A 27679-nucleotide genomic window follows, 5' to 3' on the forward strand; every position below is an offset into this window, starting at 1 on the left:
TAGTAGTCAAGTCTAACGTTAATTAAGTTATTTTGTAATACTGTTGCTCTTGCCACTCTTATTTACTTAACCAATTACCCTGTTGTTGGTTGACTAAGGTTCATGCCATTTTGCACATGGTCACAAGTTGCCCGGATAAGAGAAACTGGTAAATGCCTGATATGTGAGACAGCTGCATCTAAGCACTTTTCTCATTACTTTTGTTACTCACTTTTAGTATTTAGTTTTAACAGGATTTAATAACTTAAGCTGAGCCATACATAAAGAGAGAGAGCGATAAGGATGGGTGTGTCATGGAGGGAGAATGAAAACATCACTTCAAGTTCTTAACCAAGTCTTGCCATTCGTGTTTTGCAGAGCGTTTGGCAGGGAAATGTTGAAGAGGAACATTGGCACGGTGGTGGTTGGCTTCCCCGCCACGCCCATCATCGAGTCCAGGGCACGCTTCTGCGTGTCGGCCGCCCACAACAGACAGATGCTCGACGCGGTGAGTCAACCCTTTAAGACCTGAGGCGATTCTTTTAAAAAAATCTAAATCCTAACAGTTTTTGGAAAAAAATCTAAAAAGAATGTTTTCACGATTTTTCAAAAATAGCAGATCTACAAGTTCATAGCGCGGCACACGGTGCCGCGCTATGAGCTTGTATATCTGCTATTTTTGAATAGCCAAAGACATCTAAAGTGACACAGATGCGTTCCAGGTATTAATGGGTTAATCGTGCGATTGGCGTCCAAACAAAATGTGCCATTTGTGTTGAACACACCATCACCTGCGATGTGTATCTGCAACAGCAGTCTTAGGTTGCCACATTGGTCTCTCTCTCTCTGTCTCTCTCTCTTTCTTTCTCTTTCTCTTTCTCTTTCTCTTTCTCTTTCTCTGTCTGTCTCTGTCTCTCTCTCTGTCTGTGTTTCGCTGTTAGGAGAGGTATGAAAAACATAGTTGTGTGGATGATGTGAGCTGTACACATTTAGTTTGAAACCACTTAAGTTCCACTCCTGGAAGGCAACAGCCGTTAGGTTTAATATTTGACATCTTAGAGATGTTTAGCCAATGCCTTTTTAATCCACAATGGCTTTCAACAAAAGCACCAACCATAAGGTCCAATTTCCTTACCGACATTATAAATAATAACCAGTAATAAGGAGCGTTAACACCACACCCGTAGTACCTAGATGCGCGAAATATCTGTCCATTCGTGTGTACCTGTGTCTGTACTAGTTGACGTATCTCGAGAAGCCAGCTCGTCGCCGTCGACCTGAGGGAGTGCCGTGTCCGGTGTTGCGTCGGTCGGATAGGCGGTTGTCCAGAACCGCCGGTCCAACCGATACGTCCATATATAGGCATATGGAGATCAGATACGGCTGATATTTAAGGAAAACTTGAGAAGCCTTTTCAAATGGAAGACATCGCAGGATCTTGTGGAATATTGTTACGAAACCCACTTGAGCCATTTAAAGAATGGATTTGATTACTCTTGACATGACATGAGAGCATGCTTTTGATCCATGGACCATCATGTGTTTGGACTCGCTACTCTACACTGGTGAGAATGACGTTTTCCCCTCAGCAGTTTGGGTTAGCCAGTCAGATGTGTGTGTGTGTGTGTGTGTGTGTGTGTGTGTGTGTGTGTGTGTGTGTGTGTGATCCAATACAGGCATCCAATATCTCCTTTTTTATTATAGTAGATCTTGGAAGGCTGATAGCTCTGTAAATATTACAGCATGGCTCAGACAGACAGCTTTTATTTGGGCTGCTCTGTCTCTCCAAAGACACTTCATTCATCTCACTGAGGAGTATGTCAACACCATTTTTAATAGTCCATTTAAAGGGCATCAGCTTCACTTTGTTGAACGCTACGAGGAGCCGCTTTTTCCGTCTTTGGAAACCCACCCTTTCTCTCTCTCTCTCTCTCTACCTCTTCCTCTCCCCCCTTCTCAAACCGTGGAATCAGAAAAAAGGTCAGGAGGGAAGGTAAATTGTTTCCAGGTGTTCAGCAGTGTATGCAGTGCAGATACGGTCTCCTCTGGAAAAGGAGTGGAGGAATCTATGCTCAGTTGTGGTTTTTCCGCAATGACTTCTCTGTGCACCTTTTGTCTCCAGAGTTCCTTCTCCTCTTTGCTTGTATCACTCCCAACATGATTAAAGGCTAAGCGTTGGGGATGATGAGGGCTTTTATTGTGAAACCTGCTAAAAGAAAACTTTGTTTGGCTTTGCGTTCGCCCTTGCCTAATTTATCAGGCTCTCCGGGCATGCTACCCTTACATTTGTCTCTCTCTCTCTCTTCCGTGGGTCAATGTGAAAAATGCATCTTCTACGCCCTTTAACCCATTAAGACCTGGGACGCATCTGTGTCATTTTTAGATTTCTTTGGCTATTCAAAAATAGCAGATATACAAGCTCATAGCGCGGCACAGAGTGCCGCGCTATGAGCTTGTAGATCTGCTATTTTTTTTAAATCGTGAAAATTATTTTTGTATATATTTTTTTTCCGAAAAACTGTTAGGATTTAGAAAATGTTTAGAAGCGGCCTCAGGTCTTAATGGGTCAGTAATGTCCATCCTGTTTCGTTTTTACAGGCATTGGAGGCCGTCAGCGAGGTGGGAGACCTGCTGCAGCTCAAGTATTCCAGACGTCGTGAACAGCCTCTGTCCTCCTCGGGGTGGATGTCCGAGGAAAGCCAGCTTCAGGATTAGGCCAGCTCTGTGTATCCCCCCCCCCCCCCATCTTTGTTCCCTGTCTCCCAACATCCTCATCGCCCCCCAAATCCACTCTGTCCATATCCTGTACCACCTGGCTCTCCATCCCCCCAGTGGGCGGCTCACCAGAACCTAAGCGTCCAACCTAAGTGGGTCCAACCCGGCTTTGTAAACCTCAGACGCTAACATTTTGTTACCCGTGTGTGTGTGTGTGTGTGCGCGTGCGCTTGTGCGCACGCGATGGCATTCTGAAACCTTTTCCAACTGTATCCCGAGAAGAAGCCAAAACAGTCATCACAGTCATTTTTGTGTTAGGAGCTGTTCATTGTTTCCCCTAACTTATTGTGACTGCAGATTTGTGTCAGACCTAACGTCACATCTTACGTGTGTGCACAGCACACTTTGAATTCTTATTGTATTATTTGTGAAATAATAATGGCAACAACAATGCGGAGTTTCTTTGTAATTCAAACAAACGGTATGGCGGAACAGTAGACAGGAAGTCTTGATGATGGGTTTTTAACTGCTCATGCAGCTGGGGAAGAAAATATAAATGCAAAATACGTTTATATTGGTCATTATTGATGCACACTACAGTAAACATGTATGTAAATATTATTTATCCCAACGTTTGTGGAATGCTGCCTCAGGGTTGCTTCCCAAACCTCAAAGATACATTATTTCATAGGAGGCAACATAACCATGTGCTCTCCATATGTATTTATCTGGTCGCTTTTCTTTCCCCTAATCAGTCTTACTTGAACAGTATAGAGTATTGGGTTCTTTCCATAACCAAAGGATGAATATATAAATTATATATAGGAATTATATACTATATGTGTATAGATATATTTTATACTGTCTTAATATGTAAAGTACCTGTTCAGATGAAAACTGAAACTTAAACCCGGGAAAGAACCCAGTCGGAGAGCAAGGAGTAGTTTTTACAACTTATTTTCTAGAGATATTTTTCAGCCTTATTTACTGTTTACACCTGCACTCAACAAAACTTGAGCCTGATGTCTTTAACATTTCTATATGCTAATGAGCTAAATGTGATTGATTTTGCTTTTTTTAATCTGTATCTCACTCTCACATAAGTGCTTTGTTGAATCAGCGTTGATGCCAATCCTTAAACCATCGTGACACGCTGCAGCCACCCATCTGTATGTATGATGACAATGCATCCGTGCTTATCTGATGTACAGAAAGCTTTATTTATTTAAATAGCTTTTGTTTTTTTACTTTCAGCTGTCTGTTTTTTTTGTGATGTATGTTTTTTATCGGAAAGGCAGCTTCAAACGTGTCCCAGTGTGATTTGTTTTATCTGACTACTACACGTCTCAACCACTTGATCCCTAGCGTCCCTTTTCTGGTCACAACTAGCCGTAGATCAGCTATTTTCGCTATTTGCGAAGATATATAGTGTTGAGGGAAAAAGGAGGGGGCCATAGACCTCTGGGTGACTCCAGTCAACATATGTAGAGTTAAAGTTGTTAAAGGGCCATTGACGATAACTCACGGTATACTTGACATTACTGTACTCGAAATACTGCCATTTTTTGATTTATCAACAATTAAGCATATTCAAACTTTGAGGTGATGAACCCACCTTAATATCAGCTAGCATTTTCAAATTAGTCCACGATTTCAACTTCCTTTAAACTCAACAATGATGCACTTTTGACCCAAAAAAAAGAACCTGCAACAAAAATGTCAATGGATTACCTATCTCCAGCATGTGTCAAGTCTCTACAAGTTGAATTTCATACCCTAATGAAGTGAATGGAATCCTTGACAATATTTCTTTTTTAAAGGCATTCTTTGGAAAATGGTCAGCAGTAATATCAAGTATACTGTCAATAGGATGAACATGCCAGACCATCTGTTTGGTCTGTTAATACTTAAACCCTTTACTGTACTCAGTTGTCCAGATTCCCAAGGGCTCTATAATAGACCCACTCCTGTTTGCACGATACACTAAATATCTTTGGATCTACAAGCTTGTAGATGTGTTATTTTTGTCAAATGTTAGCCAGACGAGGGATGCTAGGGTTTAAGTGGTTAACTTCAGTGCTAGAACTACTGACAGGCATTGTAAATGCACAGATGACGTAGTCACTGAACTTTGCAAGCTTTGTTTGGACATGCTTAAAATGTCAAAACTCTTTTTTTTCCCTCTTTTTTTTTTTATCCCACCTTCCTGTGAACATCTTAACTAAAGGCATTCCACATTGACATGCTTTCCACTGTTTGTGTTATAGTTACGCTATTATACGTTTCTGTGTGTACCTGTACCAATATAGAGCGGTCACCTCTACATATGGTATGTATGTACTATGTACATGTAAGGATTAAACATCCTGTTCATGCACGTATGTTTATGTTCTATCACTTTGTTCATGTGAAATATTTTGTCGATCATTTGGCCACATCTGCGCTGGCCAGTTGCAAAGCTGGCCGTGGGGCACTGGGACCATACCTATAAATATATATATTAAGATGACTAAATGCAACACCCAGATGCTTTTATTGATTTAATTGTGTTTTGCCTTTTTAACAGTATGACAAACTTTTAAGGGGCACTTTTACAGTACATTCATTGTGTTCATTGCATTGCCTTCCTAGCGATGGTCAGTCCAAAAAAATGGTTATTGGTTATTCTGTTTTTCTGCTGATATTGAAACTTTTTGCCTCATGTCAAAGTTTCTTTTCAAGCTATCTGGGAGACCCTACTGTATGTCAAATGTTTTTTTTTGTTTTTTTGTTAGTTTTTTCAAGACAATGTGATCACTCAGAGGAACATGACAGTTTGCTCTGAAGAGGGTTTCTGAGTTTGAAACGTGCGTATCCACTACAAAATGGAGACAACTCAGATGTCGGAAGCTCTTAGTTGAAGTGACATTGTTACATGTACCACAAACATACCCGTGAGCTGACTGTAGTGACCATGGAAACTTCCTTATCAGTTGTTTTTTTGCCCTTGGTGAGTTCAGTGTATTTTGGTTGAAGATAAACCACTTAAAATGGGGTTGTAAACCATGATGTATGTTGACCATGCTGTTGGAAACTGCTGCAAAGATTAAATCTTTCTTTTTATCAAGTTTTGGAACGGGTCTGTGTTTATTTGCATGATACACACACCGCATAAGTAGCACAGCAACTCTGCCCTAACAAATCTAAAGGTTATAATAACTGGACACATCATCGATAACACAAGTTGCAGTGGTGTCACTAAGTACATTTACTCAAGTGCTGTACTTAAGTACACTTTTGAAGATTTTTTTACTTTACTAAGAGTATTTCCCATTTTCAATGCTTTTACTTCTACTCCACTACTCTCATTATTATAACAAAACATACATTAACCACTTAAGCCCTATATATATACTGTATTTGGCCATTTCAAAAGCCGATCTACAAGCTCACAATTGAAAAGTTGTGAAATGGAACATTATGCACAATGAGTACTTTCTACTTTTGGTACTTAAAGTACATCGTGATACCGATACTTTCAAGTAAATGTTGAATTCCCGACCTATTTGTAACTTGTAACAGAGTATTTCTACATTGCAGCGTTGATACTTCTTTTACTTAAGTACAAAATATGAGTAGGCCTACTTCTTCCACCACTGACAACTTGTATGACAAATGTATGAGTTTAATTGACTTTCCCTCATTGCAGCCTCCATCCATACACTTGGCTGAATCCTGCTCCATGTTAACCTGACATTCCTGAATCCCCCCCCCCCCCTTTTCAGGAAACAAGACCCCCCTCTCTCCCCCAGTGCAATGGGCACTGACTCCCCCTCCTTCAGCATTGGGGGGGACAACATCTGAAAGCGTGCGTAAAAGTTGACCCAAAAACCCGGGATGTTGCATGTTGGCCACACGCGTGCGCGCACACACACTCACACACACACACGCGCGTTACAGAGACCTGTGCAGTTGAACTAACTAATGGATTACATGAGCGTCAGAGATAAAAAACGCACGGCATACTATTCGCTCCAGATGTCAGAGCATTGGAAAAAACCCACCCACCCACGACGAGAAACGATCCACTCACTACTTCTTCTTTTTTTTTTGGTTTAAGTAGTTGAATAAAGCGATCGCTGGTGCGGACGGGGATCATATCTTTGCGTGGGTATTATTTGGGTATTTTTGCTGCCGTTTGCAGCCTGCCTTTATGGGGCATCTTGACCCGATCGACCCTCCATACGGACAGACAGGGTAACGGCTGGACACTAGACTGGAGCGCAGCTTTCACACAGCGAGAGACACTTCGACAACGCTGACAACTCTGTTAACTTGTCTTGTCGTCCCGATCAGACAAACGTCCAAAGACAGATCGATGAAAGAATCGATGGAGAATTTCGATTATTGTAAATCCAAATAGTTAAACGGGAGGAAAAAGGTCGTTGGAGGAGGCGCAGATCGTAGCCCTGAAAGGAATCTTTATTATTGTTGGAAGTTTGTTTCTGTCTGTTGGAGAAGATGCGATTTCAGATGCTGCTGGTGTTCTGGCTGATACTTGCAGTTAGTTTTGTGACGGGATTTCCCACCAGACACAACAATGTTGGCCATAAGCTCCGTAATGGCATGTCTTCAGAGGTAAGTTGTTTTCCTAATGGATTATTATATAATGTATATGATGTGTATCATCATGGATGCGTGCAGAGAAAGCTCCTCTGCGTTGATGATGAGGAACAAGTTCCTTACAATGACTGTGATGATCTGTGATGATTACACCTGCACCCGATAAAATATCAGTGGTGTAAAGTAACTAAGTACATTTACTCTCAAGTACTGTAGGCTACTTAAGTACAATTTTGAGGTATTTTTTACTGTACTGAAGAATTTCCAATTTTCAGTACTTTATTCTTCTAGGCTACTCCACTACATCTCAGAGGCTACTATTATACTTTTACTCCACTATAATTGTTTGAAAACTTACTAGTTACTAGTGACTTTTTAGATTTAGATTTGTATTACCAAATATACATCAACAACTTAAGCTCTATATATATTTCGGCTATTTGAAAATAAATAGCAGATCTATGTATTTTCAAAAGATTTGTATACATTTAGAAAACTTGTGAAATGGGAAATTCTGCATAATGAGTACTTTCTACTTTTGGTACTTTAAATACATTTGGATACCAGTACTTTTACTCAAGTACATTTTGAATTCTGGACTTTTACTTGTAACAGAGTATTTCTACATTGCAGTATTGATACTTTTACTTAGTTGATTGACGGAAGGCTACGTGTTTTATGATTCCCATTCATTGCCCAATCATGTTTTCAACCATAGGTTATAATCATTTCCCCAGTATTTATGAATATGCTTGCATGCATTCCTGTCCCCCTTTTCTTTATAACAGCCGTTGTTTTTTTTGCACCATAGAATCAGCGTTGAACTACATAGTGTAAGTTACATAAAGTTCATAGTTTCATAGTGGCTATAGGCAATCAATATATTGACCTCAAATTAAATGAACAGCAGGCCAGGTATACAGCATTATGTTCTCCTCCTCTCCATGTATAGTAAGGTATTGAAGAGAGTTTGACAGCCCTGGTCATTGAGTTGCAAATAATAAATCCAAATACTGTAGTTTGCGTTACGCATGGACATATATGGATATCCAAGTCTTTAAGTGTGTGTGTGTGTGTGTGTGTGTGTGTGTGTGTGTGTGTGTGTGTGTGTGTGTGTGTGTGTGTGTGTGTGTGTGTGTGTGTGTGTGTGTGTGTGTGTGTGTGTGCACGCGTGCGTGCGTGCGTGTGACACACACAGCATGACACACTGTGTGTGTGTGTGTGTGTGTGTGTGCTTTACAACATTTTAGGTCAGCAAATGTTATGAATGTGCCACATTGTGTGTGTGTGTGTGTGTGTGTGTGTGTGTGTGTGTGTGTGTGTGTGTGTGTGTGTGTGTGTGTGTGTGTGTGTGTGTTGAGCGCGTGGCCTCATATACGTGCTCGTTGGGTCTGAGAGTTCTGCCTTTGAACCTTTTTTTCCCTCTCCTCTCCTGTGTGGCCTCCTGTTTGCAATTGGGTCTCTCTCTTTATTCCAGCGCCTGTCTGATTGATGTATAGATGTCATGTCTGATTGATGTTAGATGTCAAAGAGGAGATGGAGAGCTAGAATGAGACAGATAGATAATAAGGAGGAGGAGAGGATAGGGGAGAGGGAGAGAAGAATATGGAGGGTGAGAAATGACATGCACTGATAAAAGGGTGTCACTGATGACTGTGCACCTTTTGCCTGTGACCTGGCAGATGACTGTTCAAAAGGGGTGGATGGATGAATGGATGGATAAATAGAGGAGAGATGGGGTAGAGGAGAGGATGGCGGATGCAGGACGGTACAGCGAAAGTGGTGCGCAGTAACGAGAGACTTATGTAACCATGGTAAGGCGAACCCACGGCATCTCTCACACTGGAGCCGGGAGAGCAGGGGGTCAAGGGTCATCCTTCTGATTGTTTACATTGGCCCTATTCTGTGTTAATGTGGAATTTCCTGTTTTCAGTTTTTTTTACTCTCGTGTCTTGGAGTGGAGGAGGAGTTTTGTGTGAGCGTGCCTTTTTTTCGTCCCCAAATATTGAAACCTGTTTCCTCTGTCAATATCCCAGCCCCCCCCCAACACCCATCACCCCAATTCCACCGAGCGCAGGCATTTGTTTTTCCTTTCTTTCCCCCAATTTCCAAAAGCGGCGATCAAAGGGGGCCCATAGTTTATTGTTCTTCTGTAATGGTTTGGAAACGGCCAAGTGCAGAGGCCTTTGATATCCGTGGTCACATAAATCAGGCCTGCCACACCGCCGCGCCTTCCCAGCGGCTGCCCCCCCCCCCCCCCATCCACACCATGCACCCCTACTCCCACCATCACCCCCACCTCCAACCACCCACCCACCCACCCCCACTCCTGTGCCTTGACCTCCTCTCCTGCCTGTCCTGAATGTGTGTCATCGTAAGCCGCGACTGCAGCAGCACCAAATGGACCCTATAGGCTATACTAGTGGTTCTCAAAATGTGGTCCCTGAGAGGTGGCCAAATTAGGAGTGCAAGTAGTAGTTATTCAAGTTTTTGTTTTGTGAGTGTTTAGAAAATGAGCTATATGATACGTTTGGATTATTATTATTATTGTCAACGCCAGGCCGAAGGCGTGGCCGAGACTATGTTTTCGACCCTGTCTGTCAGTGTGTGTGTGTGTGTGTGTGTGTGTGTGTGTGTGTGTGTGTGTGTGTGTGTGTGTGTGTGTGTCCGTCCATCCGTCCGTCTGTCAGCAGCTAATCTCCGGTACCGTTGGACCGATTGGCATGAAACTGTGCACGCATACTCCTTGGAGGCCAAGTAAAAACCTCTGCCCCAAATCTCTCACATCGGCCTGTTATAGCGCCAACAGGAGGCAATTTTTATATTACTTTATTTTTATTTTTATATATATTACTCCCAACAGATTTTTTCCAAACATCACGCAAACCGGTACACATTATCTCTATAGTCATGTGATCAAGATGGATCTGTCTGGATTTTTCATATTCCATCCTGATTGACTAAGATTGGCTTCCAAAGTTTGCAGGAGTGGCCCGTTTTGAACAATTGCCTCAAAAACACAGCGTCCAATTGCCGTGAAATTATGCACGCACGTTCCCAGTAGGCCAAGGAAGAAATGCCACCCTACAATTTTCAAACCAGCCTCATGGTGGTGCTACAACAGGCAGATTCACGTTTTGACCTATAACTCTTGAACCTTAGGTCATACAATCAACATTATTTTCCCCTTGGATTTCATGGATCATTCCGGAACGCCCCAAATAAGCCACGCCCATTTCCCCCGGACAAGTTCCGCCATGTTGCATTTCCTTTGCAAAACACAGTTTTTGCTACTACTCCTACCGATTTTGTCCAAACCAAATTGGTACACATTATCTCTGTAGTCATGTGGTCAGGATTCTTCGGATTCTATTTCGATCTATTTCTATTGGTTTAAAAAGTTTGCTGGAGGGGCACGTTTTGCACGACATGCTACAAGTACCGCTGGAGCGATCTGCAGGAACTTTGCACGCACTCTCCCAGTAGGCCAAGGAAGAATCTCCACCCTTTTTTTCCCTTTGCGAAACGCATTTTTTGTACAGATGACTACTGATTTTGTCCAAACCTCACACAAATCCGTATACATTATCTCTGTAGTCATGTGATCAAGACCTATCTGTCACAGTTCTCATATTCCATTCTGATTGGCTATGATTGGCTTCCAAAGTTTGTGGGGGTGGCCGTTTTGCACAAAATTCCATACATCATGAATTCCCGATTGCTGGGAAACTTTGCACCCACATTTCCACTAAGCCAAGGAAGAACCTCCATTTTTCAAATCTCCTCATGGTGGTGCTACAACAGCCCATTTCACATTTTGGCCTATACCTTTTGAACCGTAGGTCATAAAATCAACATATTTCCCCCCCTGGATTCCTTGGATCATGACGCAACTCAAACTCTGTTTGTGCCAGATTACATTTCCTGCCATAGTACGTTTTCTTCAAAACACACTTTAGGCTACTGCTCCTACAGATTTTGTCCAACATTCACACAAATCGGTACACATTATCTCTGGGGTCAAGATGATCAAGATGTATGAGGGTTTTTTTTTTCAGATCCCCATATCCAAGTGGCTATGACCAAAGTTTGCAAATATATGAGTGACTATTCAAGCAATATATTCCAATATTGCAATAATATTTAGATGATTTATTTAATTTCAACCAAAACATTTACCCAAACTTATCAGGGTCCCTGTAGAGAATCATTTGAATTGTGGCTCCATGGCTCCAGGAAGTCAATTTGGGGCTCCATGAAATGACCCCCGCCCCCCACGCCCACACACACACACACACACACACACACACACACACACACACACACACACACACACACACACACACACACACACACACACACACACACACACACACACGCGCGCACACACACACACACACACACACACACACACACACACACACACACACACACACACACACACACACACACACACACACACACACACACACACACACACACACACACACACACACACACACAAGCATACACAAACATTGCATAGGAAGATACAAGGCTATGTTTTGTACACAAACATTGCATAGGAAGATACAAGGCTATGTTTTGTACTTTGGGTTGGGTGGCAGTGGGTTTGTTTGTGTGAAATCACAAGGTCAGTTTTCCAGGCCAGGCCTCAAGTCCCCCACAGCATCCATACAGTCAGTTTAAAGACCCACCACATGCCATCAGCCCAGCGGGCCTTTGATCCGGGGAAGCCCCTCTGCTCTGCTGTGAGGAGGAGGATATGGAGGGAACAAGGGAGAGGAAGAAAGGAGGAGGAGAGTGATATACAGGATCCAGATGTGTAACAGGACAAGATGAGGAGGGTGTGAAAGTATTTGGCCTCCCCTCATGACTCCGGTGTGAGTTGTACTCGTATCTGTGTCTGTGTGTCTGTAATGATGGGTCCATATTGTGTGTGTGTGTGTGTGTGTGTGTGTGTGTGTGTGTGTGTGTGTGTGTGTGTGTGTGTGTGTGTGTGTGTGTGTGTGTGTGTGTGTGTGTGTGTGTGTGTGTGTGTGTGTGTGTGTGTGTATGTGCGCGTGTTTGTGTGTGTGTGTGTGTGTGTGTGTGTGTGTGTGTGTGTGTGTGTGTGTGTGTGTGTGTGTGTGTGTGTGTGTCCTGAGCATGACGTTAAACTGCCCCATTGTAACTACCAGCGTCAATGTAGTCGGTGCAGTGGACGCATTTGCAATTTCTGTGGACTATGTAGCTTGCATACAAGAAGGCACTTCTCACCGTTGGACTCTAGCCGACGCTACCTGACCAGTGGTATGTCCGTCCGCTGTCGGAATAGCAACGGGTGGACCTCCAGGCCCATGAGAACAACTACAGAGGGCGCCTTAACACCAAGCAGCAGTGCAAGACAGTTGTATGTTGTATGTAAGCAGTTTGTTTCCTCTGGTGATCCAGCCATGGACATTATACCCATGGACTGGTTCTTGGAGGGTTTCGAACAACTTGGGATGCCCAAAGACGAGGCAGAAAGGCTGGCAAAGTATTGTGCTGTCTCTGCTGCCATGTGTGGCGGAGCCGCAGCTACTTGGAGTGCTGAGTGACATGCGTGTTGTATCATGACGACATATAGCCATGAGTTTGTGAATGTAACCTTTACTGCAACTAAAATATTTGTGTCCCTGTATGCTTTCCCTGTGTGTGGACATAAATAAAGTGTTAAACTGTGTGTGGGGGAGATCATCACTGCTGGTCAGAGCTGAGGTGATGACACATGCATACTGAGCAAACTGAGTTTGTCTTCCCAAACATTTGCGCAAGTATACACAGTGGCCTAGTGTGGTTAGAGTGTCCGCCCTGAAATTGGGATGTCGGTGTTCAATCCCCCAGCCGGGTCATACCAAAGACTATAAAAATGGTACCCAATGCCACCCTGCTTGGCACTCAGCATCAAGTGTTAGACTGGGGGTAAGTCCCTGAGACATACTAGCGTCATGTCCAGGGGGAATACTTGTACATCAAGCCACCTGACCTCACGCTACAGAAACAAGAGATAGGCTCCTGCCCTATGAGTCACATGGCTATGGAACCGTTGGTTCCTAAGGCTACTTACTCCAAAGATCAAGGTACCCCAGCCACCTTGATTGCTGGTTCCAATCCTTTCAGCAACAGCTAGGGCACATGGAAGAAGTGATACTGATGCTGATATTGATATGATCAAGTCTGTACCAGAGCCTTTACTATTTTAGTAGTAATATAGGAAAGGCAATTTACAGTGTGTCACGGTCCGCTCCTCGGGCCGTGGACGGTGACTTTATTATTTGGACCTTGAATGCCCTTATATGGTGTTGGACTCTTAAGGGCTGTTCTTTAGGTCTGTTTAGGCCGTTCATTATGTTCTGTATTCATCTTGCATTGTTGTAACTCTGTTGCCTTTTGCCTTGGTGCTCCTTGTACCTTTCTTGTGTAGTTATGTTCCTAGTGTTCCTGTCTCCTGTCTAGTTGTTGCTACCTGTCTTGTCTCACCTCCCTTTGGTTAGTTATGTTCTCCACCTGTGTCCTGTTAGTCTCCCAGCCAGTTAGTCCCCTGTCTATTTAAGTCCTGTGTTTGCCAAAACGTTGGTGATAGGTCAAACTTGCAATCCTTAACCCACTTACGCCCTATTTTATAATTAGGTCAGTTGAAAATAGACGAACTGTAGAAAGATTCGTAAAACTTTCACTTAGAATGATGTGCCCAAAGTAGGGACGCCAGGGCTAATGTGGTTAGAATATTTGCTAGTAACAATAGATTAAAAAGTAAAAAATGTTATCGCCAAATTGCAGATTCCTGTGGAGGGGGCTGCCTTGTCTTCAACTCCTCCTCCATCTCATTATGTTTGACAGGCCGGTCCTGTAAATAGCCACTACGTTTTCACATGGCTGGAGTTGACCAGCTGAATGACTTTTTTATGGGAAAGTTGCTGTCAGCCAGTGAAAAGTACGTCCTGTTCTAGGGGGCTCCATCTACAGCTCCTCAAACATTTTGTCTCTTGCCCCCTCCAATCTCCACTGTTTTATGCTAAGCCAGTGTTCCTCAACCTTTTTGATTTCAAGGACCCCAAGGTTATTAAGCATTAGGCCATGGACCCCCATTTAATTTGTATTTTTTTTAATCTCTGGGACCTCAATCTACGTCTACGCTGTAAAATATTTAACACTGAGGGTACAAGTTACAGACCCGTTAGGGTCGATTTGGACCCTTGGTGGTCCCCAGACCCGACATTGAGAACCAGTGTGCTAAGGAGACATCGAACTGGCACAGCTTTACCCCCAGAGGTCCATGTTTCATCAAGTTTGGGCAGTTTGGTTATATTAAGGATACAGTAGGAGTCCCTGGTGAATGACTTATTAGGGGTTGTGGAATGGGGGTTCGGCTTATTTTATATTCTGTCGCATGAACCATTCAACAGGTGCCACTCAACGAAAATGACATATTTTCAACTGAGGCACTTTCTTCAGTTGAAAATAAATATTGTACAACAAAGTATAAATAAGCCTTTAGGCTTAGGATTGTCCTCTGATTCATTGGCAGGTCATGCCCCTGGGGGCCCATATTTTCCAGATAATAGACATACTATGTACATTATATAGTGTGTTTGACCTTAGCCTCCCTGTTACCATTGCGATATCTCCATTTATCTCAGTAACGTCTCTTATTAATTTGGTTAACTGCACTTTCCGCTGGTCCAGGACCAGAACCAGAAGGAAGGGACTTCCTTCTGAGGACCTGAAAGAGAGCCGTGGAGGTGTAAACCGAGCAGTGGTCATGATGGTCGTAGCGGCGACACAGCAGATTGAGACTCACCCAGGCCGGCCCAGGGGTCCCACGCCTCCCAGGCCCTCTCATTAAAGCTAAAAGAGATTCTTTCTGGCACAGGACCCTCTTTGTCCAGGGCTGGGATGCCATAGCCAATGTGGGAAAAAAAAGTAAAACTAGAATGCAGGGCCTGGTTGGTGGCTTGGTTAGTTGCTTCAGTGGCTTTTTAGAATGCTGACAGTCAATATTTTCAGGGGGTGCTTCCTGGAAAAATGATAAATATAAATAGAACTTAACAGTGTTCTCGAGGTGTCCATCAAGGGCCATTATACCAATTATAAACAAGGTGTTTTTTCTTTTTTTTTATCAATATCTCCAAACTAGTTGGAATACAAAGAGTTTTTTTTTTATTGTGTGGTTTTGTGTTCCAGATGTTAATTTATCATTACTGTTGTGTTTAAAATGCACGCAGCATTAATTAAAAAAGAATGAAAAAAATTAAATCTGCCTGAAAATGTATCTTCTTATTGTTTTTTATTCTCTTTTTCAATCAGGCCGATGGCCAGCCACCCCAGAGCAGCGGGGTCCAGTACGATCCAGAGGCTCTGGAAGAGCAGAACCAGGTTCAGAGCCTGCTGCCGGACCACCACCAGAGGAGGTGGTCCCACACTCAGCATCGCTCCGTGGGGGTCCTTCCTCAGCCAGAACCAGAAGAGGAGACCAAGCCTTTTATCCTGGACCTGAAGAACTTCCCCGACCTGGCCAACGCTGACATGGGCTCACAGAACCCCAACATACAGGTCAGTCAGTGGGATGAGTTGGAGAGTCATATATTGTTGTATTTTATGCATGGTGTGTCACAAAGTGTAGGAGCATTATTCTGTCGATTATTCTACAGATTATTTTCTTAATCTGTGCTGTTAATTTAGACCACACAATGACATATGGAACAAACATAAGCGTTCACATTTTGGTGAAGTTGTAAATAGTGCATAAATAGCGCACAGTATTAGATACATAATTAATCCTGTTACTCAATTACAAAAACATTTATTTGATCAGTCAATTAATTGATTACTATAACAAACATTAAGCCACTAGAAGATTCATTAACCACTTAAACCCCAGCATCCTTATTGTGGGGTTAGCTTTCACAGAAAATAGCGACAAGCTCACAACGCGTCGTGCTGCGTCGATCGGCTATTTTCAGCGAAAGATTTCCCCACAATAACAGAAAGCAGAAAAGACACTAGTATAGAGCCCTGAGGGACTCCAGTCACCCATATGGGGTTTAAGTGGATAAGATGGGTCTCATGGAGGGGTCTCAGCTTGTAAAGGGACAGAATGGGTTTCAGGCAAGCCCCCAGAACCCAGTGGTTTCATTGAAGCGCATTGGACATGCTGGCCATTCATAGGTACAGCAGTTGGCGCCACTGTACATGAACGAGCGAAAACGGTTTTGACCAATGGTCTCGACTCACGAGCTTGCGCACGGGGCTGCGCACCTCTGTGACGTAAAACGTGTCACAGAAGTGACGCGCAGAAGCCCCAAATAGGCCTCGCCCATCACATTTTCAACCCGGAAGAAGGGGTGAATTCGCTTCATGCGCTGGGTGAGCAATTCAATGCAAGTGGATGGGAGGGGATATCCGGTGCCCTCTCTATTAATTTTAACTCTATGGTTTCAGGAGGACTAAGAAGGATTGACCCAGTGTTTTCACTTACTGGCTGTGACGGCTCACTTTTCCCATATAATAAGACACACCAACTTACTAGGTCAGATCTTTATATGGGCGTAGACTAGAGGCAACAACAGATCCTGTTGTGTGTTGTCTTTATTTGCTATAATTACAGCATAATAACGGACTCAATATAACGGGCTTGGACTCAATAAAACCTCATTCCTTTCTTCTAAATTGTCATAAACCTCTCCCAAACGTCTTTCTGTTTAACTTATAACAGGGTGGTTATTCTTCCTCCGCTTTCTGGTCACTGCAGTCAGGATGTGGTTAAGTGGACATAATAATGGCTATGTCTACATCATATGGCTGTACAGCTGCCCCGTTGCTCGGCCGTCCCAATCTGGCTGATTCTTCTGCAACATGTGCAGCACCAAATAGACCTCTTTGAGACCACAGATAGCAGTACTTAATCCGTAATCCAGTATTATGCAGGCAGGAAGTTCCCTCTCTTGCCTTCTCACTGCCTGGTCTTCACATCAATTAAAGCTGGGCCCCTTGCCTCGCCTGTAGCATCTAACATGAGTCATACTGAGCTAACGAGAGCAGAACAAATTCTCATGTTCTCTCAGGGGAGATGCATAAGGCAAAGGAACAGGCATCATTTTGATTGTCTGATTGCTTATTGCTCATGTCCTCTTTGGTTAGCTTCAACAAGGCTTCAATTCGCAGCCCAACATTCTGATAAGACGCTTGATTTGAAATGAGCTTGGAATTCTTTGCTCATGCATTTCAGACATATAAATTATCATATAGATACAGATGCCCAGATGACAGAAAAAGACGTGGAAGAAGCACACCTCAGGATCCATGTAGAGATGGTTATAGGCACTATACGCAACAAGTACCATATTTAGATGGTAGGGTACCCATCACTCATAAACCAGCAGTGGGTGAGGACATGACATTCCTTGACAAAGTTGTCCGAGCATGCTGTGATCTGACCAACTTGTGCACCAGTGTGGTTCTGAAAAGGATGATGAGTAACCTGCTGATTTTATTTTTAATAGTACCCTTCTGCATAGTTAAATCAGACATGAGGTTATGCTCTGTAGCTATATTATCGGTTACTTTTTTATGTACATAGTAACCTGTAAATGTTTTCAAATAAAAGACACATTCAACATGTGACGTTGACTTACAGAGTGGAGTTTTTCTACATAAAATTATTAAGTATATGCAAGTTAAAATGCATAGGCCTATAATATCATTATGCAGTGCTTTCATTCAATGCAAATATAACCGAATACTGATGATGATGGTTCAGTTCACCAGTTGCCTCACCTGTTAATGGTCACATTATAATACGGATGAGCAGAGACCATTTTACTCCTCTTTGAGCCTGATGAACTTCCTTTTTTATACACATAGTAACCTGTAAATGTACCTGTTTTCAAATAAAAGACACCTTCATGTGACATTGACTTACAGTGGTTACTTTGTAGATTTGTATTATTATTTCAAAACATACAGTAACCACTTCAGCCCATACACTTCGGCCATTTGAAAATAGCCGATCTACAAGCATTGTGAGCTTGTAGATCTTCTATTTTCAAATGATTATACATTTGAAAGTTTGTTTTTGCAGTTGGTTGATGTAATTCTTTGGACGTACCGCTGTGTGTACTAGCTATATAGTAGTGTACCCTGTTGGATGGGTCGGTAGACAGGTTGTGACCCAACCAACACGGAGAATCTTGGCCGCGCCCCCCAAATCACACCCCCACCCAAGCAAACTTTGCAAGCCCTATTAGCACAAGCTTATCACTCCACTCAGAATTTCTATCACTCCTCTTACGCAGGTCAAATAAAGGCTGGGTACATGATAAAAAACACTATCATTTATGAGCTGCAGAAAAAAGTGTGTAGATACAGAATACAGTATCTGCTGATGCCAGGGCACAGTTCACATTAATTAAGTGGGATTCCCCTCTCCCTACACAGGTAACCATTGAGGTGGTGGACAACCCACAGATGGAGGTAGAGATGGATCTGGCCAAGGAAAAAGAGTGGCTACCCTCCTCTCCCTCATCCCCTTCCGCCACGGTGGATTGGCCGGCAGGGAAGAAGCTCTTCTGGCCCATATTCTGGGGGGAGGAAGGTGGGGAGGAAGAGGAGGAGGAAGATTACTCTCTGGACTATGGCAGTGAGGAGCCACTCCCCAGCGGTGTGGGAGGAGACTGGGACAGTCACTGGAACGAGGGCTGGGACCCGGTGCAGAGTTATTATGGTAGGCTTTGCCAAGCGATGTGTTGTTAGCTTGTAGATTGGCTCTTTTTTTTTTTACTTTTAGAGCATTTTGGAAAACCTTTGAAGATTTTGCTTATGCCCAAAATAGGGCAGCCCGGTTGAAAGTCGTCAAATTGGGAGACATCAGCTGCATAATTGCTGAAGCATTTCGTAAAAAAGAAAAAGCCAATATATCGGCCAAACCGATATATCGGTCGGGCTCTGTTCAATTGTACTTTTCAATTTGGTAGATTTAGCTTCCTCAGGTCTGGTCTGACATAATACAGCTAATTGACTGCATCTGACCACTTTCAGAATAATCAAATGTTTCCCATTGAGCATGGTACAGAAAGCAGGTCAACGGAAAATTTCGGTATGCAGTCATTGATGAATTGTATACGATGGAAGGGACAGGAATGTTTGAGGGTAAGAGAGAGAGAGCGAGACATACAGACAGACAGACAGACAGACGGACAGACAGACAGACAGACAGAGAACAACAGAGTGGCTCGGTAGCATAGGGGCTGTCCTGAGTGAGCCTGCCGATGCCAGGCCAGAGGGGCAACGCGAGCACTCGACCGTCAGTGCATTGTGGGCTTCAGGCACTTTGAAGTAGACAGTGGTCGCGGAGGCCTGCCTTTTGAAGATGGGCCCGTTGCGCTCGCTAATGGCAGCGAGAGGCCGGCACTGTTCTCTGGGACAAAACAGCCCACTGCTTGTGGACAATTAGAGGGCAGATTGGGAACATAGAATGACAGGGCTCATTCGGCTGGCCTTTTATCTATCCCAGGCAACCCCCCCCCAGCCCAACACCCGCACCCCGCCACCAACAACCCCCCCCCCCCCCCCCGCCCCAAACCCAGACCCCGACGGCCCTCGCTGCCCTCGGCGGCTCTGCCTTTTCAGCCAGGGCCCGGCATAACATTTATGGCTTTATCATTTATTTATTTATATTTGCAAGTGAATGGATGGACCTTATTGGGTGGCAGTGTGACAGAGAAAGAGAAAGAAAATAGAAAAAGAGGGGAAAGAGAGGATAGATGAAGACTGAGGTAATTGGGTTAACCCTTTTTTGTGATATTCCAACATCTTTTCGAATGTTCTGTTTCCATTCAAGGTGTTTTATGCGCAAATCCAAAATACACTGTCAAACTGGTCGATGGAAACCCCACAGAGAGCGAGGGAGAGAGAGAGAGATTGAGAGAGAGCGGGGGGGTCTGGGCGTTGGGCTGGTCAGGGCTCAAAACTTATGGAGAAGCTGTAGTCTTTCAGAGGAGTGTTCATCAAAGAGGCTGTTTTTTTAGTGAATGACTCGCCTGTAAATTACACACATTTAGCCTGTCCATTGATTAGTTGATCCTCTTTTGCATGTTGGACTATAGCAATAGCACGCAACTGTGTGAAAACCCTGATACTGTAGTTTGAGACTTGCAGGCTTTCCTAAATCCATGTGAACTACTAGAACAGACTCACAGAAACCTTGACTGTATAAGTGCATTTGTGGACTAGCCGGCAAAAGGGCAACAATGCCTGTTAAGTGGTCAGATCTAAAGATTCGGTGAGCATAAATCAACGATGCCTGCCTGGGCCTTTCCTGTAATTACGGCTCTCCTGGGACGCTGTTCCCGTGTGGTCGAATGGCGAGCTGGCAGCGCCCACATAGGCGAAATGAGCCCTCGCTACTCCCAAGCTGGTATTTCTGCACCCACCTCGCCTTTAATCGAGAACAACTTGTTTTCAGTATCATTAACACCATGAGGAAACGTGGTGGCGTGGGCGGATCAACTCACCCCCGTACAGTCTCTCTCTCTCTCTCCCTCCCCCCCCCTCTCTCTCTCTCTAATTTGACAAAATCTTGCTTCAAAACACTATGGCTTTGCATGGGAAAGGTTATAAGAGGAGAAAATTGCCTGCTATATCGACTGGGACAGACTAGAAATGAATGCTTATTCTGGATTAGGGAGGTTCGAGAATATACTGTATGCTCAAACCCGCTACCGGTGTCTGCAAATAATCCTTCAGCAGAGAGTTTTTTCCTTGATTTTCTTTTCACACGTATGTACGTACACGTGCACGCACGCACGCACGCACACACACACACACACACACACACACACACACACACACACACACACACACACACACACAAATCTCAACCAGGCCTTTGAGGCTGTTTTTTTCCTTTTCCTTAATAGCTCGTTAAAAGTATGTGGTGAACAAGTCAAATGTTGCCCACATGACCGCGAAACATGACATCGTGCACCTACCTTTTTCTGTCCTTGACTATTTTTGAGGCAATTTCTGCTTTATTATTTATTATTGTTTTTATTATTACTGTAAAGTGATGGTAGACAAGTGAGGGGTGCTGATGCTTTACGCACGTGTGTGTCTAAGCGGGGGTCAAACCAGGGATGTTACCGTAATATGGACGCTGCACTAACCTGTTAGCTGTCAGGACGCTGCAGTACAGCTAGCAAGAAAGGAATGACACGATAACACAGTTTTTCCTCTGTCTCAAGCTCTTTCTGTTTTTGTCTTTTTCTTTATAACAATCTTCAGTCATGTGCATTGTTCCATTTTTGTAACTTTTCAGAGTGAAATTACCACTGGTTTTACTGCGTAGGACTTTGGGCTGAGTTCGAGGGACTGGCCGTCCTCATTAACTGCCTCTTCTCCCACAGATAAGGAGGCAGATGAGTGGACCACCTGGTCTCCCTGCTCGGTCACCTGTGGACACGGTGAGAGGAAAAGGACAAAGTCCTGTGGCTACTCCTGCACTCTGACAGAGGCCTCCAAATGTGACCTGGAACCTTGTCCAGGTGAGATACCATTCACACTTTGCCTGGACTCTGGCCTGGATCCATCATTCTCCATAGGTTCATAGATCTCCATAGCTGCAGGTCCATAGATTTCCATACCTGTACGTCCATAGATCTCTTAGGTAGACCTTCATTGACTTTTGCTCTACAGCCATCTTCATCAATGCTACTCATACAGAGAAAAAACAGTAGGCATGTGCCTGTTATGTGTGTTAAATATGTGTCTCTTCTTTGTAGATGGCAACACTGTGGTGGAACCTTCCCCCTTCGAGAGGGAGAACGGCACAGAACCATTTGGCACAGGTCAGTTGAAAGTGAATACCTTGCTAGTCCTTACCCGGAGATGTGCGCACCGAAACTATATGCAGATGTTTGGGTTATGAGCTCGGTATGCATAGTTGAACTTTTGGAGAGGAGTGCTGCTCATTTAATCCTGTAGGCGTGTGGTGTGGTGTGTGTGTGTGACGAATTGTTGCTGCCCACAACCATGAGAAGTTTATGTTTATGTAGTTTTTTGCTATTTGTGCCAATAACGCAACGTTCATTCGAACATTGCGCATGTCAGTCTGCGTGCGAGTGCTATGGAAATGATATCCAAAGTGTCCCTCCGCTCATAACACGCTGACTGAGGACATGGCCCCTAAATCAAACTCCTTTATAACTCTGTAGCACTGGTCTGTCTGTTCTGCCATTCTGTGTGGTGTTGTTTTTGTATTAGTGCAGCCTTAAAGGTAGGTGATGTCCCCCCACCGCACCGGCTATCAGACACCATAGCCTGCGGGGACAGTAACCGTGACAACAGATCCCACAGCCTGTGCATGCACAGTAACTCCAAAACTCAGAAACTCCACTGCTTAGAGTTACACTGAGTTGGCAAAAACGCTAATAAACAGTTAAAATGTTTGAAAAGTGAGCTAATGGTAGATGCCCATGTGCCAATTCAGATCAATTGCTAAACCCACTTAGGAGAAAGATGTGTTCAGACAGACAGAGATTCCTCAAATTTATAGGATAGTAGTATAAGAGTAGAATTATTCTATGTATAATACTCTTATACATATACGAGTTAAAGTCAGGTTTTTTAAGCGGTGGTAGAAATACCAATATACCTGTATTTCTTAAGCTACTTCTGAGCTAACTTGATTGCTAGCACATGTCTCTATGATGCCACTCTATGCACAGGACTCTAGACATCTCTCTCTAGACTTATTATCCCAAGAGGAAACTAGCATTTTCTAGCATGATAGACACCTCTAACACCACTTGTCTGACATGCTACCCCTCCAGATGTGGACAGCTGTGAGAAATGGCTGAACTGTAAGAGCGACTTCCTCCAGAGGTACCTCCACCAGGTCGTGTCTGAGCTCCCCGGCTGTCCCTGCTCCTACCCCCCTGAGGCGGCCTACACCGTGGTCAGTCTTCTCGACGAGACCCGCGACCGGCCATTTCGCTGGCGCGACGACAGCGGTCCCAAGGAGCGGCTGGACATCTACAAGCCGTCGGCTCGTAGCTGCCTAAGGTCGGCGCTCTCCAGCGACTCGTCCACGCTGGCGGCGCAGCACTGCTGCTACGACGACCGCGGGAGGCTGATCACACGGGGGAAGGGCGCGGGCACGCCCAACCTCATCAGCACCGAGTTCTCGCCCGAGCTGCACTTCAAAGTGGACGTGCTTCCCTGGATCCTGTGCAAGGGGGACTGGAGCCGCTTCCACGCGGTGAGGCCGCCCAACAACGGGCTGAGGTGCCCGGAGAACCCCCACGAAGACGTGTTCATGAACGAGCTGGAAGAGGCCAGGGAGTACTGAGGGATCCGCAGCCAAAACTACCACTTCAACCTAGAGAGACAGCGGCCCAATCCTAACTTGAGAGAGGTAGTGCCTATACCTTCAGGAAAGAAAAAGAAACGTGGTATTATGTCTAAATCTTGCATCGGTCATGGACAGCATGTTGATGCCTCTGAGCCTCTGAGTCAGAGGTCATGGAGGAGATGTATGGTTGTCTCAAGTTAGGATTCGGCACAGTATCCTGACATCAGACTTAACTGAACTGAATTACATGAATGGAAACAAATGCAGTATTCTCCCAATGCTTTCCAAGCTGTTATACATCCAGCATGACATAAAGCTGTCTCTTTTTTTTTATTCGGTACACTCGCATGTGTGCGTGTACGCGTGATGTCTACCTGCTGGCTTTGTCATTGGTGATCTGGAGCTTTAGTGGGTTAATAATAGAAACATGTGGTAAATATCTTGATCCTGCTTCCATGCAGATTAGGAAACACATGATTAAGTGGCTAGTTATGCTGATAGAGATAAGAAAGAATGGGCAGAGTCCAACTAATTAAGAATCTTAACTATGCTGCTAATAATAAATGAAGATACTTCACGCCTACATTTTATAGGGAGGATACCTGGACCACAGTAAAATACAGTGTTAGTTTATCTCTGAGATTGTAAAAATGGACCCAGTCCATTTTACACTGAGTTAAATGAACACTCTGGATTTGACTGTGTTTAAAGGAGGGGGGAAAAAACGAACTCTAGATTTCTCATTTGGTCTTGCATGCAGACACATTAATATGTATTTCAGTTAATGTACAGTATGGGGACTCCTTTGGGTCATGTTAAAAGGGTGATATAATTAGTGGAAGGATCTTTAAGCTAACAATGTGTCGAGATGCAAAACCGTGTTAGCTTGAAGATCTGTTTTTGTCAGCAATTGACATTGTTGTACGAGTGCGTATAAATTAAGCATGAGACTACTATCAGATTTCTGTACTGCCAAGAGATATAAATCAGAGTTTTGGTACCTGAGTCCATCTGGCCTACTTAGTATCTGCAGTGTAAAATTATAGGCCAAAATGGTTCTAAACTGAGCATTATTGTGTTTCATGGATGTTTCTCCACAACGTTCTCAGGGGGACTGACCGACCATGATAAAGATCTGTCCACTTACCTCCGACAGGGGTGTGCCATATTGGACCCTTGTACTAAGTGTGTGTGTGTATTTGGGTAGTGATTGACAGAAGGGCATGGAACGTGTAATGCAGATTGAGATGAACAATGAACACCATACAGCAGTCACTGAATTAATGAAATAATGCGTTTGTGCGGTTTTGACAAGCAACTCAACTCTTGATACATGTTATTATAGCCGTGTTGTGTTTGGTTAAGAAAAAAGGAGTCACTGCTGTCGACTGTGAGCTTGAAGTCTATATGCGCATATGCATGGAACTGGAATGGATAGAATTGACCATTCCAATTCAGATTAACGTTCTTTAATGGTCATTTAATTCAGAAGTTCATAATCCTCCTGGTCCCAGGGACCTTTAGTAGAGCTGATTCTTACTTAACCTACCAGGTAGTTTGCATTCACCGGTGTGCTTGTCATTATAGCTGCCTAATTAGGGACTATTTAGCCCTGGGATACTAGGTAAATGCAACATGGTAAGATGGAAAACCAGCAGGACTAGAGGTCCCTGTGTCCCAGAGTTGGACATTATTGCTATAGGTGGTGTTCAAAAAGATGGCTGATGTTGAATGTACTATTTTGGGATCATATAGGCGAAAATTTCCAATTTCTTTATTTTATTTAGCAAAATAGCAACAATTGTAGATCTAATAAGCTCACAACACATCATGGCGCCATGCGTTGTAGATCAGCTATTTTTGCTATTGTCATACGCCAAAGTATATCAAGCTTAAGAGGTTAATTACATTGACATGGAGGAGAGCACCGCAACGCATTATGAGACTAAGAGAATACCCCATTGCAAAGGAATCATTTCAGTAAGGTTCCAGTTCTATTACTGAAACATTCCTACTCTCCAGGTCTCACGCGCTGTCCCTACATGAAGCAAGGTTCATACCAGACATTGGCTTACATTCAATGGCAGCCATCTTGAGAATACTATGCTACTTCAGGATGAGCCCACTCTGTCTGTTCCACAAAGTATTAATTTAGCTCTGAAATGGGTCAATGTTTGCACTTTCAGAGATAAATTAACTCTCCAGATTCTACTGTGTAATCAATGGATGTTGTTTTTGCTGTTGTTTGTTTGTTTGTTTGTTTTTTACTCCAAACCTCTTTCAGGAATTTCTATTTTGGGATGTATGTATGCAAACACGCACTTATAATACATTATGAAATCACCAATCTTAAAATAAGGCACTTTATTTAAGGTATATAGTGTGTATATATACAGTATACTGTATGTATACAGTATATACAGTATGTGTGTGTATATATATATATATATATATATATATATATATATATATATATATATATATATATATATATATATATATGAATATGTACTCATGTTTGCCATTTGTTGATGATAGTGTCATCGCGAAGGGACAAGATAACTTGTCAGGAATGCTGCATTGTTCAAGTGCGTATTATCAAGTGTTCTGTTACAAAAAGCATGTTCTTTTTTTGTGATTTCTGAACCTAGTATTACATATATGGTCTTGTACAGTATTTATTTGTCAGTTCTTTGTTTATTTTTTAAAGTTCGCTGAAGCTTTGAAATGACTCTCTACTCAACATGGTGCACTACTCGGACTGAGAAATGCGGGCGCTCGACAACAAAAGGGAAACCGCTGGCCTCACATTACATCAAAACAGCAAAATCAAGTGTCTGTATTTCACTCTTACATTGTATTTCAGTGCTCTGTGAATATGATGTTGCAATTATGATGAAGAAATATATAAAGACTTTGCATTCATTGCCTTGCTAATTTTTACGGTGTCATTATTTGTGACTTATACTGTATTTATGTCATACATCATGTCCACCCCACGGACGAGCTCGACTGACTGACTTCGGATGTCTTTGTTTTGTCTCTCATGATACCATAACCATAACAATCCACACATCAGCAGGTGCTCTTACGACCTTAGGGAACCTTAGTATCTGTGCACCGATCAGGATGTACATTACTTCCAGGACCCCTCAGTAAGGTCTGAATCTACATGCATGAGTGCATGGCAGAGGACGAGGGGTTATTTCACATTCAACTAAGAATGTAAAACCATCAAAAGCTCTTTCCTGTATCAAACATAATTTATACTTCGCCCCCAAAAATGACAGATTATCGGCAAGCGACACCGTCACAAACGAAAGGCTTTATTACATGCAGTCATGACTGCACCGTGAATTCTACAGGGCATAACTGGCTTTGTACTGTAACTTTGTGATAAGTTGCTTAATAATTAACCACATATAAAACACTGTCAATGCTTTTTAATCCCTATTGATGTCTTTATTTTATTTCTACATGACTTTTCTGCCTTCAAAAGACTTTATAAAGACAGTAATCGATTAAGTGTCATGGCACATTTGTTATGACAGTGCATGGATGAACTATGTACAAATGCTGTAATATTGTTATGGTATTATTGAACCACCCAATGAATCAACAGCCTCAAGCGCTTGCTTCCCTCATTTGTTCTGCGTTACTGAGTGCTGGAGTGCTCTTGGCATAACATCATATTGGGTACATGTCTGCTGTTCAAAAGCACCATTAACCATATCTATCAGACATGTCAGGAGACTAGGCCAGCTTTTCTCAAACCATGTGTCATCGCTCAAAGAACTGAGTCCCGGGCCAACTCCTGGTGAGTTACATGACCGACACAACTTTGATGAGCATAGATCCCACAGCAAGATTACTCATCTCAGCCCCAGGTGAAAAAAACAAGCAAAATCATTTGAAGATACAGAGCTGGCTCGGAGTCTCTTTGTATTCAGATTCCAACTGACTGAGTGAAGCTGCACTCCATAATGCATGATACCAGAGAACCAGAGTATTTTC

General features: G+C 43.3%; 2 protein-coding genes across 2 annotated transcripts in view; both read left to right on the forward strand.

The window, feature by feature from the left end:
* sptlc2b (serine palmitoyltransferase, long chain base subunit 2b) overlaps positions 1 to 5801 on the forward strand; it is a 33430-nt gene extending 27629 nt beyond the window's left edge. Inside the window, exons 11-12 of the mRNA XM_080453870.1 lie at positions 358 to 487; positions 2578 to 5801. Coding sequence (XP_080309996.1) covers positions 358 to 487; positions 2578 to 2694 — 247 coding nt within the window. The 3' untranslated portion in view covers positions 2695 to 5801. The remainder of the gene's footprint in view (positions 1 to 357; positions 488 to 2577) is intronic.
* A 774-nt stretch (positions 5802 to 6575) lies between these two features.
* ism2b (isthmin 2b) lies at positions 6576 to 26088 on the forward strand. Its single transcript, XM_080453181.1, has 6 exons — positions 6576 to 7311; positions 15625 to 15870; positions 18754 to 19039; positions 21720 to 21857; positions 22095 to 22160; positions 23145 to 26088. The coding sequence occupies exons 1-6, from the start codon at positions 7195 to 7197 to the stop codon at positions 23660 to 23662; spliced, it is 1371 nt and encodes a 456-aa protein (XP_080309307.1). The 5' UTR covers positions 6576 to 7194; the 3' UTR covers positions 23663 to 26088.
* The last annotated feature ends 1591 nt before the right edge of the window (positions 26089 to 27679 follow it).

The sequence above is a fragment of the Gymnoscopelus braueri genome, assembly GCF_963280865.1.
Source record: "Gymnoscopelus braueri genome assembly, chromosome: 16".
Classification (NCBI taxonomy): domain Eukaryota; kingdom Metazoa; phylum Chordata; class Actinopteri; order Myctophiformes; family Myctophidae; genus Gymnoscopelus; species Gymnoscopelus braueri.